At 48.2% G+C, this 13511-nt stretch overlaps 1 protein-coding gene across 5 annotated transcripts in view; it reads left to right on the plus strand.

The window, feature by feature from the left end:
* The window catches only part of RPS6KA2 (ribosomal protein S6 kinase A2), a 368603-nt gene that overhangs the window by 121606 nt on the left and 233486 nt on the right, over window positions 1-13511 (plus strand). Inside the window, exon 1 of one of the 5 annotated variants that reach the window (XM_008515877.2) lies at window positions 5537-5779. The exons of the other annotated variants lie outside the window; for them this stretch is intronic. Within the exon in view, the coding sequence (XP_008514099.1) occupies window positions 5729-5779 (51 nt within the window). The 5' untranslated portion in view covers window positions 5537-5728. Of the gene's footprint in view, window positions 1-5536; window positions 5780-13511 lie in introns of those variants that run through there. 5 annotated transcript variants of the gene reach the window in all.

A 13511-nucleotide genomic window follows, 5' to 3' on the forward strand; every position in this document is an offset into this window, starting at 1 on the left:
GGCAGGCTCAAGACCCAGAAAGAGCTGATGTTTCCATTCTGGTCCAAAGGCAGGGAAAGAGTGATGTCACAGCTCAAAGGCAGTCAGGCTGGTGGAATTCCCCCTTCCTTGAGGGAGGGTCAGCCTTTTTGTTCTCTTTAGGACTTTGACTGATTGGGTGAGGCCCACCCACATTAGGGAGGGCAGTCTGCTTTACTCTGTCTGCCAATTCAGATGCTAATCTCATGCAAAAACACCCTCACAGACACACCCAGAAAAGCTTGACTGAATATCTGGGCTCCCCGTGGCCCAGTCAAGTTGACACATAAAATGAACCATCACAGATGATTGCCAAGTGCTAGGAACACTTGCTATGATAAGGAAAAGTGGAGAAGGAGCTGTTAGTGGGTGGTTCAGGGGGGAAATGATGAGGAGCTCAGTTAGTTGAGTTTCCTGGGAAATTGTGGAGTTAAGGTTTCCAGCAGAGAGTGGATATGTTAGTCTGAAGGTAAAAGATAAGTCTGGAATGGAGATAAAAGTGGAGATGTCATCTGAACATGACTGATGCATCAGGTTTCCGACTATCGTTTCAACCTCTCAGTTTTCTTCACCCTACCTCTAATCAATCACCAACTGAGTGGATGGATATTCCCACCAACGGCAATCTCAGAGGGGTCTGTTGGTCACCACACCCTTGGTCCAAGCCACACCCATCTGTTTCCTCGGGGAATTACCAGCCCTTTTACTGCTCCTCTCACTTCGACTCTTTCTGGATCGGTGTCAGTTTTTACAGAATCTAAAATCAGAGAAACACATTCTTATTAAAACCCTTTTGTGGCCTTATTGCACTTAGGACAAAACCTGAACTTTTCAAGAGGAAGCCAGCCACTTTCCTCGCTGGATTCAGCCACATGGCTCTTCTCCTGGGTCTTTGAGCACACCAAGCTGATCTCGGGTCAGGCTCTGCTCATGTGGGGTCGGCTGTGTTTGTGTCTTGTCTGGCACTCTGTATTCTCTGTGTACGTGGCTCTCTTTTCATTTTTCTTTACCGAGATAATTCCTAACACACCTTGTGGGTTTCAGCTTTGATGATGCTTTCTCTGGGGAGCTCTCTGTGTCTCCAGCCTAGGTTAAGGTCTTCCCGCTATCCATTCTCATAGCAGCTCCTGCTTAGCAGTCTAAACAACTCTCTTTGCCTATTTAACCAGGTAGTTGTTTGTTGACTGACTGTGCCCCCACCAGAACCTTAGCTCCAGGATGCCCCCATCTTTCTTATCCCCCACTGCTTTTCCAGAGTTTATTTCACAGCCTACATGATTAATACATGTTTCTTGAATAAGTAGATGTTGCAAGCAGAACTGTGTAGACACACACCATGCTGATCACATTGGTACCTAAAATCAAGCTGGGAGGAATGGTAAATTCGTTAGGTGATGAAACCAGCATCCAAAACATTTTCTGCCGGTGACCAAGTGTTTACTTGTTGACGGGAAACATACCCTGAAGCTAAGATTTTCTGAGCAACTTGACATGTTAGTGATTGAATTTACTGTATCATCTTGATAGAGAAAGGGAGTCATTCATTCATTTCAGAAATTTTACTGCAATATTAAACAATTCACATTACTCTTAAATTTCTACGTGGGTCCCTAGGCATGTATACACATGCATTTCATTTCAGAAATGTCTGTTGAGCACGCAGACCAGCCAGTGGGGATGTGCAATCACAATTACCACTATCGTCAAGAGGACCCAGTAAGCGTATAAATGGAAGCCTTTGTATCATATATTTTAAAACATTTAAAAGTTATAAATGAAATATGTTATCTAGTCCTACCTCAACAAATGTAGTTGCTGAATACCAAAATTTAAAAAAAATAAGTGTAAAACCATGGTTTTTCTATGATTGAAAATCCATAAAATGTCAAAGACAACTAAATTTATTTATTCTTGCTCACATCTGGATGTTTATGAGTGAGTGATATTTGGATGAGTAATAAAATTAAAATGTACATAACTTCCAAAATATTATATGTTATTCTGTACATTTTATTTTTCTTGCCTTAAATTCAGCGAAATTATGTTGTTATAATCGTTTTTCATATACATTGTGTTTTATGAACAGCTGTGCCAAATCAGATAACCTTTCTTGAGTCAGTACAATTAGCTTATTATTAATTTAATTTAGAGAACTCTGCCAAAAGCAACTGAAATTGTCAATAAAATTCTTTAAGGAATACTTGGATTCAGATATAAACTGTGAATTTTGCATATCGTGCTCAAACTTTGTAATGAGTTGCTAATTGTTAGTCACAAGTTAACAGTAACTTGTTATCGAGAAAAATATTATGAAACATTTTATTTCATCATATAGATTGATATCACTCATGTTACTGTCTTCACCATTTGTTAAAGCAGCATCTGGTTAGATACAGTAAAGAGTCAGTAGCCTGCGCATGTGTGTATGTATATGTTTAGGGCCACCTGTGCAAATTTAAGAGGAATGTGAATTGTTTTATATTGCAAAACGTTACTCAGCTGCCGTGCACCAGTTTTGCCAGTCCCACAGTAGTTCCTGAGTACTTCTTAAATCATGAATTGGAGCATGAAGAGAGGCAAGAAAACGTGCCCGTGTCACTATTGGGAATGGACACTGATGTGCAAGACTCGGTTGCATCCACACTGAGAGAATGGATTTGATGATTAATTTACCTTTCTCTGACCTAAATGCTTCTGCTTCTCAAAGCCTGCCTGACTTCCAGACCAGCCCCCGCCTCCAAGGTTCCATGCACTCGCCTTCACAGCATTCGCCTCCCTGGGTTTCGAGGATGCAGGGTGGGAATTTGGAACAGCATTTCCTGGATCCCAAATAGTGCTGATCAGGACAGTGACCCTTCAGGGTTGTGGGTTGTGCTGTGCACATACATGCTTGAATAATTTGTTGTATGTTTGTGAAATGCGAAGCTCTCTAAAGCACAGAGCACAGGGCACCAGGCGGGGGCTCCTCCTTCCTGGGTCTGGGGGGTGCTATGGTAACGATGGTATGATACTCATCCTGGCCTCCAGGGTCCTAAAGACCAGAGCTGGCACAGAGAGAGACATAGCTGTTTCCAGACGGGGTAAACCGGGTGTCTGGAAGCATACGGGACGGAGACCTCGCCCCATCCTGGCCGGTCAGTGAAGGCCCATGGAGGAAGGGATGTCGCTGGAGTAAAGGAGCAGTGTTCCAAGACGAGGCATTGGCTTGCTGTGGAAGTCCCGGCTGTGGGAGAGAGTGAAGGCAAGGACGGGCTGGGGAGGGGCGAGTGAGAAGGTACACACTCCGGCCAAAACAGGTCAGGGAGCTCGTGAGCCCATTTTTTTTTTAAGATTTTATTTTTTTCCTTTTTCTCCCCAAGCCCCCCGGTACATAGTTGTATATATTCTTCATTGTGGGTCCTTCTAGTTGTGGCATGTGGGACGCTGCCTCAGCGTGCCATGTCCGTGCCCAGGATTCGAACCAACGAAACACTGGGCCGCCTGCAGCAGAGCGCCTGAACTTAACCACTCAGCCACGGGGCCAGCCCCTCGTGAGCCCTTTTAAGGTATTTGGGCTTTTTCCTGAGGATGACAGGGGTCCTGAAGGATTTTTAAGATTTTGGTTTTACAGTTGGTCTGGCTGCACCGTGGAGAATGGATCGAGATGGGGAGACTGGAAACAGAAGGGCCGGGTTGGGGTAGATGGTGCTGAAGAAATCTAGAAGAGACAGGAGAGTGCTCAGAAGCTTTGCAAGCAGCAGGCAGAGAGGAGGAGTTCACTGGGGGCTGTTTGGGATCGCGTTGCCCACTGGACACCCAGAGGATCTATTCCGCAGGTGGCTGGTGCTGCTGTCAAGAGGTCAGGAATAGTTGTCAGCTAGAGACTCAGTTTCCCTGCGTGTGGGTGGAAGCAAGCCCCACCTTCTTGGATCTTGGAATTGCAGCTTCAGTGACACCTGCCAGTGTCACCTGCCAGTCTGCCCAGCTGGGCACATCCTCAGAAAATGGGAGATGAACCCCTCTGAGGCCAGACTTTGGACCTGGCAGTTTCAAATATTTTTTTCCGTTAGATCAGGAGCTCCACCTTCAGCTCTTCGACATTACTAGAAATCTCTCTGCAATCTAACCAGTTAATGAATCCACAGTTGCCATGAGGTGATTTCATCCTTGAGTGGACAGAGGGGGATTTCGAAAGATGTGGGAAAATCTGAGCACATCCCCTGGGGGCGAAATTCTCCCGCTCCTCTGTGACCCAGGTGATCGCTTCAACATGGAACAAAGCCAACGGTTTCTGTGTAGGTCACATGAGCTGCCAAATGAAATTCTTTTGCAGATCTCTAGGTTTCCATGAGGCAAATGAACTGGGTGTGGGTGGTAAACAGCATTTGGGTGGGCTACCCCCTTGTAGAGATTTATGGACATAAAGATAGTTTGTGTCTTCTTGTTACAACTAACACATGAATTCCCAGTGAACAGTAATGTCAGGTAACGCATGATAGAGATGTTTATTAATTTTGTCATTCACTGGGATGGTGAGGCTCACCATTAAGTGAGAGAGGAATTTCCTAGCAGGAAGGACAGAGGGATGCCTATAACTAAGAGGTGTTGTAAACTGAAGTTCTGGGCTCTTCACTCGGCAGTCCGGGCCAGTGACTTTTGGCTAAGAGGCGTGTCTGAGCAAAAGCGTGGTGAGTGGGACTTCTTTTTTATGAATTGCTTTTATTTTTGTTGGCTTTCTCCCCAAAACTGCTAACACCAATTAAGCTGCTATTTGGGAAAGCACAGAACAGGAACCCAGTGGGTATGGATTTCAAACTGGTGGGCATGCTGTATTAACAGGGAATGCAAAAACAGTGTGTCAAATTAGCCAACCACGTCCCTTCCAGGAGCCTGGGGGGGGGGGGGGCATGTTAATGGTATAGACTTCTCTTTTTAAACTGCATCATTATAAAACCACTGGGGACATTTTATGGACTATTTGAGTCTACTTCAGATATTTGTGGCCCCGGATTTGGAGAGTGGTTCTGATTTAGGAGACTAGGAAATGCAGCCTGGACACCAGGAACAGTGACTCTGCGGCTTTGCAGTGGAGCTCTGTGGCCTCTGGTGTACGTATGGCTTACACTCTCCCGGTTTTGTTTCTTTAGGAGAGGCCCCACCAATGGTACAAGGAGGTCGGAGTTTTTAAATGACAAAGATAGAGCCTCCAGAAAAAAATGCATGAAAGCAGTGTTAACAACAAGAGCTACTTTCTTAGCGACCTGATTTGCAGGCTTCCAGGCGTGTCGATGGGACAGAACATCTGCATGTGGCCAGTAGGGTCTGGGGTGTGGTCCCATTGCCGCAGCGCCCGCCCGCCTGCATCCTGCACCCGGGGCTTCACTTTAGTGGCTCGCTCTGATTTGGGCTTTGCTGGAGACAGGCAGGCTCACAGCAGAACAGGTGGCCAACCTTGCTCAACTTGCCACCCAGTGGAAATAGCAGTCCCTATATTAAGTAAATGACCCCGAGGTGTTTGATTATGTCAGTTGCTAAAAGTGGGTCTGACTTGTCCCCGAGGCAAGGAAACGCTTCTTGCCCTCCACCGCTTTCGTGATGCCCGGTGAGAATGCCCGCATGTTTACAAACTTGCCCTGGAGGTTTGCTCTCTGACACGTGGAGGAGCAAGATTCTCGATGCTTGAAGAGGAAGGCGGTGTGGTTCCCTGGCCATAATTTCTAGCTTTGGCGATATGCTTTCTCGCTTCCGCCAAGCCTTCTCGAAATTCTATGGGGCACTGTTAGTAAGTACCTTCCTCTGTGTTTTTCAAAAGTGCTTTGAAATGTGTGGTTTTTGTTTTTTTTTTTTAAGATGGTCCCCAATCCTATTTGGAAGCCAAACTGGCCAGTCGGTTATGCAATTAATTTTTCACAGTCATGCATGACATTTGTCACCTTTTGGTCCTCACTTAACATTTTCCTTAATGCGAAACTGAGAGTAAGGTTTTCTGAAACGTTCGCTTTTCTCGTTTTTCCTTTGTTTAGGTACAAATTTGTTCTCCTATATTTCTCTGTGTCTTTAAACTTTGGCTTGCAAAAGTTCCCTGTTGTGTATCGCGTCCGTTCTCTGCAGCTGTCATTTGATCTCGGTCTTGGGTTTTCGGAATTTCAGTTACTGTCGTGTGTCATTCTGCCAGTGTTGGTCACCAGGTCGAGTGCCTACAGGGAACTTCCCCCGGGGTTTCTCTTTAGGAAGGGGTCATCTTAGTTCATCTGAAGCTTGAAGCACGAGGTAGACAGAGGCGCTGTGCTCACTTCTTTTGTGTTTTCCTTGTAGTTCTCTCCCACACTTTTCTTGGTCTTTTTCTCCTTTTTTTAATCCCACTTTTCTCCTCCCTATTCTTCCCTCCTTAAGGCAGCAGGTGCTAGGCGGGGTGACAGTCAGCTAGGAGGCGGGATCCGCACTCTACGCCCCGTCTATGGGGCTTTGTCACAAGGACTCTCATGCCCATCTCTCTGGTTGTTCCTCTTGAATGCCATTTAATTTAATTAAATCTTTGCAATTTGTCGGTCTTCTCCGGCAATGCAGGCTACCCCGTCCTCTTACTGATCCCGAATAAAGGGGGTGATTTTTAACTCATCAGCGGCTGTTCACTGAGCATCAGGAATAGCTGCACAGGAGCCTGTGGCCTGGCTAGCTTTCTTCTAGCCTTCCTTGATTCTGGATCGTCTGTTGTAATCTTTGGATAAATGCATACGTACATAAATAATGCCTGAAAACTACTTAGCCCTCTTCTTTGGAACGTTCCTTTGCCTCAAAGCCAAGGAGCATCCAATCCTTTTGAAGATGTTAAGATAACTATTTAGATGGGGATTCCTAGAAAAAGTCACCTACCTTGTATGTCATGCACATAACGGTACTAATGGTGGGGTGCAGACAAAATCTGGGGTGAAGTGGGTTTGGTGGTTGAGTAAGCATCCTGGAGAGGGCCAGACAGACCTCACTGGACTCTGCGGGGACAAAGACTCCCAATGGGGACATGCAGCTGAGAGTTCCATGGAGGTGAGAAATACAGAGGCCACCGAGCAGGGCAGGAGTGAGTAGTGGGTGGTGTGTGGGGGTGGGAGGTGCTTGCTCAGGGAGCCACAGAGGAGCAGAGTTACCGTGGGACCGTCAGCCGGGCAGGGCTCATGCCAGACTGGGGAGGAGATTGGAACCAGGACATCTTTTGGGAGGTGGTTATGGCGAGGGGGTCGTAAGGTGAGCAAGGCCTGAGCTGGCGTGGGAGCGGCGAAAGGAGAAAGGAAGGGAGGGATCCAAAAGAGCTGCTGAGGTCGAGTCCTGACAATTGGTTCTTCTCTCGCACAGCTTCCCTGTTCATGATTTCCATAACTGTCGCACATCACAGCCATCTATATATGTGCGTAAAAAAATGTATATATATATGTACATGTATATATAAATAAATACAACACAACAGAAGGCAGGTTTCCCAAAATGAATTGGTGACGCCTGAATCTTCTAGAATGTGAAGTTTTGTATTTTTTACTTTCATTATCATATTGTAAAACCATAAAGAATATATTACCTAGACTGTAGGCCGTTGGTTATCATAGATACTGTACACGGTTTATGACCAAGTTGACCGATTGTTTATTTAACATTTTCATTTGATTAATGTTCTTTATAAAACATTAGAATAGAGATGTTCTTGCCAAGTAGTAAGCTTCATAAACATCTCTCCATTGCAGGAATGTTCAGAGATCTCCATTAAAAAGTGAAAAGAACACTGGGGCCAGCCTGGTGGCATAGAGGTTAAATTTACGCACTCCACTTTGGTGGCCCAGGGTTTGTGGGTCCGGATCCCAGGCACAGACCAACATAAAACTCATCAAGCCATGCAATGGCAGTAACCCACATACAAAATAGAGGAAGATTGGCACAGATATTAGCTCAGTGACATCTTCCTCAAGCAAAAAGAGGACGATTGGCAATGGATGCTAGCTCAAGGCCAATCTTCCTCACCAAAAAAAAAAAAGAAACAAAGGAAAGAACAGAACTGTGTCTTCAATGCAAACACATGGTAGTTGTATTTATGCATATGGACATGTAAATCTGAAAGAAGTCGCTTCTAGGACTTACCATAGAGAGGAGCTGTGCCTACTAAATAAAATGTTTGTGTCCATTTTATAGATGAGGAAACTGAGGCTTATCTGGATGAAGTAACTGGCTCAGTTAGTTAGTGGTGAAATTTGGGGTACAGTCCAGTCACACCTACTGCAGAACAGAGGTGCCCATGCTGTCCTGCCCCAGTGAGTGACCTCACGCCTCACAGACAAGGAAGAGCAGAGCTCAGGGAGTCACACTGATGTGCAGGAAGACACTTGCCTCGCACGTGGCAGAGCTGGGGTGATGGTGTGCGTCTTCTAATCCCCAGCAGGGGTTCTCTCTCTTAAGAATCTTGAGGACTGTGTAAAGCTCTTTCTGGCCATCAAGACATAATTCCGGTGGCAAAGACCCATCAGTGTCTGATTTCACGGCAGATACTTGATGGGGACCCTGTTTGGCTTCCTAGTTGACGTGTCTGTATTCTGCATTAGCTCTGGGGCCGGGACGCTCTGGGTCCAGCAATCGTCGGAGTTCACCCTGATTCTGTGGAATGGAAAGCTTTGATTAGTGGTCTCATGGGCTCACTCTGGAGATAAGGACCATCATTGGCACACTATCCCACAGGAGTGGATTTAAGTAAAAACCACAGGAGAAAGGCCTCCATGGCTCCCAGAATAGACCATAACAATGGACCTGAGAGCTGTGACATGACCAATTCCATGAGTCCCAATTCCTGACCTGGGACTGTCGCATCCATGTTGCAGAGATGTGCGTCTTCTCGTCTTTACCCTCCATCCCTCCATCCCTCACTATGAACCTTCCCCACACAGGTCACATCCTGGGGCCCCCGAGGCCCCCACATCTCCCACCCTGCCCCCTCCATGGGGCGGGACGTAGTCAGGACTCCTGGGCCCCACCACCAAGATCAGGGGCCTTGGAGATGCTACTGGTTCCACCTCAACTTCTTGTCCGTCAACCTGGATGCTGAATATACACAGCGATGTGCCCTCCTCCTGCGCGTGAGGCGTCCTTCAGAGCAGGTGGACATTCATTGTCCTGGCAAACTGCTCTGGGATGCTGGGCTCAGCCCCGCGCGGGGAAGATGCGATGCCATCACGCCAGCTTCATGGTCGGTTTTGTTCAGAGGCCCCAAATATTTGTCTAAGAACTACAGGACAGTTTACTAAAATGCACAAGGCTTCTCGAAGCTATTCTGATGGCTGTGCTCAGTTACCCACACCTGTCCTACGCGGTCCCTCTGGCCAGCCTCGGGGGTGTTACACCCACAGGACCAGCAGAGCTTGCAGGTCTGAGGGTACAGCCTCGGCAATCTGATCCGGGAAATGTGCGGGAAACTTTAAAAAGTGGAATTGACCGTGCTCAATTTTGCCTCCACTCTTCTCGGTCCCCTTGTTCATTTGTTCATTCCGGTACATATTTATTGCTTTTTAATATGATGTGCCTTTTTACACTCTTTTCCTTGACAGACTGAGGGAACACACATATGTGTTTATGGCAGGCACACTCAGAGGTCTGTCGTCTGAGGTTCCACAGGAAACGTTACAGGGGCCATCGCCATCTAGGTTCTCTACCTGGTCTTGAGTTTCCCTTCATGTGGATTCAGATGCGAATTCTGTTTGAGGAAAGGGAGCCCGTGCTTCTGCCGAAGTAAAGAAACCGTGGCAATTCGTGTGGAAGTGCGAGGCACACAGGGTTGGGGAACCTGGTGTTCATAGTGGGAGGGATGTTTTTAGGGCAGCGGCCTTACAGACACAGAGCGGCTTCCGGGGTGGCCCCGATCTTGTAATAAATGAAAAGGAAGATCGCTTCAGGGTGAGTTGCCTTTGGTTGGGGGTCCTTGTTGTGTTTAAATGGCTTCAAAGCTGTTATTCAAAGTCATCGCTGAAGAAAGTGAATTGTATTTTCACTCCACGAAAGCATTTTGCTTCCATCCTGACGACGACATGGAGGAGAGAGCCCATGGGCAGACCCCCTTTCTCGGGAAATGTGGGTCATTGGACAGAAAGCTCTGAGGTTAAAAGCTGGCCAGCTGAGCGAGGCCCATTGGGGCGGTTGCATCTTTTAGGAACAGATGTTCTCTGTGGCCCAGAGGCACAAGGACCCTTTTTCCTCCAAGGGAGCTGAGCACCATGCATGTCCGGGAGTCACCGTGGCTGCGATATCGTGATGTGAAGTGACAGAACATTGTATTGTCACAGATGGAGAAACACGCTCCCTTGGCCGTGTCTGGGTACCAGGCGCTGCCGAAACACTCTCTTTATTTCCAAAAATAGACCCAGCCACTTCTTGGATCAGTGAGCTTCTCTGAGCAGGGGAGGACGGTGCAATGAGGAGGAAGGGAAGGTTCTGGAGCTTCGTGCAGGGGTCTGTGGGGCCGACCAGGGGATGCTCTGCAGCTAGAGGGACAGCACGCTGTCAGGGCACCCAGCTGGCACCCGGGAGGCGTGGATGCACACTCCCCGAGATTCGTTCCTTCTTGTTTCCCGCAGTCACACTTACTCTCTGATAATTCCCATGGATTCCATGTCTGCCTGTCTGCAGCCTGCACCTTGAAGGTGTTCCCTCCACTCAAGAGCCCACTTGCTTGCTCCAGGTTACACCCAGGTTCTCCTGCAGGTTGTGACTTCCTGGGACCTCAGGTGTGGGTGTATGTGCATGTGTCTGCGTGCATGCATGTGTATGTGTGCCTGCATATGTGTGCATGAGTGTGTGTGTGCATGTGTGTGCATGCATGTGTGCACACGTGTACAGGGGGCTGAATCCTGTCTCGAGCTCCCAGAACCCCCTGCACTGGTCAGTTTCCTCTCAACCTTCCAGCTCCGACCTTCTCTCCTGCAGCTGCCATGACAGATCTGTCGTCATCCCAGGTTGCTCCCTAATTAGCCGACTCAGGGACGTTAGCAAAGCCGGTTAAGCTCTTTGGGCCTCGGGTTTTAAATCTGGACAGTGAAGGCATTGGGATGAAATTCAAGCTTCTTTAACGATCTGAAATTCTGATTCCTCGTTTAAAAAATGGCTGTTTGGGGGCTGGCCCCGTGGCCGAGCGGTTAAGTTCACGCGCTCCGCTGCAGGCGGCCCAGTGTTTCGTTGGTTCGAATCCTGGGCTCGGACATGACACTGCTCATCAAACCACGCTGAGGCAGCGTCCCACATGCCACAACTAGATGGACATACAACGAAGAATATACAACTATGTACCGGGGGCTTTGGGGAGAAAAAGGAAAAAATAAAATCTTTAAAAAAAAAAAAAATAGCTGTTTGCCATGTGCCAGGCGCTGTTCCGTGTGCATTCCACGTATTGATTCATTTACTCCACGTAATTCTTAGGAGGGCAGTATAATTATTACCCCACGTTACAGATGAGGAAACTGAGGAACGAGGAGGTCGAGTGTTCATATGGGAGCAGGTTGGTGGGTCTAAAGCCCTTCTGAGCCCACCTCTCATGGAGGATTCATGTCGTGTCGCTCACCTGGGGCGTTTCCTGGACCCTGAACAAAATCACGATTACCCCGATGTTTTGTTTCTCTGTCAGCCCGCCTCCCCTCCCACCTGCCCGGGCTCCACTTCGGTGGCTGGAGCCACACTGCGTGCCCCTTTTGAGCCTCATCCCACAGGTGATGTGTCGCTTCTTGGTCCTGCTCTTTGCTAAGTGGCCCTGGTGAAAATAGCTTAGTGTGGGATTGTGGACAGTGCCTCCTTATCACGGCGCCTTCGGGAGTTACCGTCCTCCTCAGAGGTGAGGCTCTGCGGACCACTGTTCTCCCCTAGCAGGCGGGGAGCCACGCTGGGGCTGGGTGGGGCAAGCGGTCGGAGAAACCTTGTGAGATGCAGCTCACGGCCTCCGCGTCCCTGTGATCACAGTGCGGCTGCCAGCTGCTGACTCAGCACCTTTTCAAATCCCCCCGGAGACCCACTGAGACACAAACTATAGTGAATAGGAGAGACGTGCCTGGAGGTTTTCAAGGGCAGGCAGAGAGGGAGAAAGCTTACACCCACCCTCTCACAGGAAACCGAGCAATTCCCACCAGACCTCCCATCGTCCGGAGACCCCCATAAGCTGGTACCCCAACCAGGGCTTCCCCACCCCCCAGCACACACCCTCCCGCCTTGATGTCCAGAGCCTGGCTGCCTCCTTTCTCCTTTTGAATACTCCCTCCCTCTCCCTTCCGTCAGATTCCTCTCCCACGATGGTATGCAGAACAATTCTGCTCTGAGCTCTTGTCCCCAAACTGGAAAATCCCAACCAGCAATGAAACAAACCCCTCCCCAGTGGCACTTGCTGTCGCTGAGTTTATGTTCCAGGTCTCATTCCTCCCTGGCTTGGAAGTGTTTCTTTGAAGCACGTGCCATTCGAGAATAATTCTGGTGAACAACGATTTCGCATTTCTGTGCTCAACCTTGGGGCAAACCCTGATAACGGTCCTCACAGACCCATGAGCCCCTTCAGCTCGCGCCTAGGCGAGGCTGTGCCTTATTTCAACATTTCCACCTTGGATTTGTGTGGACATTCTGGATTTGCTATTCAGCACAGAAAATCAGAGTTTAGCAAGCCACATCTGAGCCAATAAAAATTACTGGATTCCTACAATCCGAATAATCCAGTGAACTAGCTTAAGAGGACGATAAATATGGTGAAGTCAGATGCGCACCGATAGTTTTATAGAATTAACAAACTCTTTTTCCTCCAAACCACCTCCTCCTTTTTCTTTAGTGGCAGGAGATCCTGCTGGCCTCTCTGAGGCTCCCCCGACTCTAAGGGCCACAAGACGGATGCAGATGCTGATGCTCAGTGAGGAAGGTGCCCTCTGTTCTTTCAGCAATGACTATTTCAATGGCACCAATTTCCACTGAATAACAGTGGGCCGTCCTCTCAAGCCCTGGAGCATATAGCTCTCCAGAGCAGTTTGCAACTTCATTTTCCTTGTCCGAAACTGGGCATAATGAGAGTGCCTGCCCCGTGGCCCGTCGTGAAGCTCTCGTGAGAGCCGGCAGGGGAAGCATTTGTTCCTGGCGCACAGTAGGCTCTCAACACATGGATGGCTGCTGCTGTTGTGATTATCATACTGTCATTATTATCAGAGATGCTGGTGGCGGGGGAGCTGAAGAATTGCTGTGCATGCATTTCTGTGGCCTGGGTCGGTTGTGGGCAGAAATACAAGAGATGCAGAACTCTCGCTCATTTTCTCTGTTCCATGTGGGTTGTAATAACAGCACAGGGTAGGGCTGTTGTGAGCGTGTCCTATGCTGTCTCTCATGCTGGAATCAGTCCTTCCCTGCTCATACTTGGACTTGATTTTTCCACTTTCCTGTCTCCTTCAAATCACTGATAGAGGAAAGGGAGTGTCATCCTGGAGTGTGTGCCTGCCGCCCCATGGCACCAGCGTTAGCAGTTGTCAGTCCAACAA

The sequence above is a fragment of the Equus przewalskii genome, chromosome 32 (assembly GCF_037783145.1).
Source record: "Equus przewalskii isolate Varuska chromosome 32, EquPr2, whole genome shotgun sequence".
Taxonomy (NCBI): domain Eukaryota; kingdom Metazoa; phylum Chordata; class Mammalia; order Perissodactyla; family Equidae; genus Equus; species Equus przewalskii.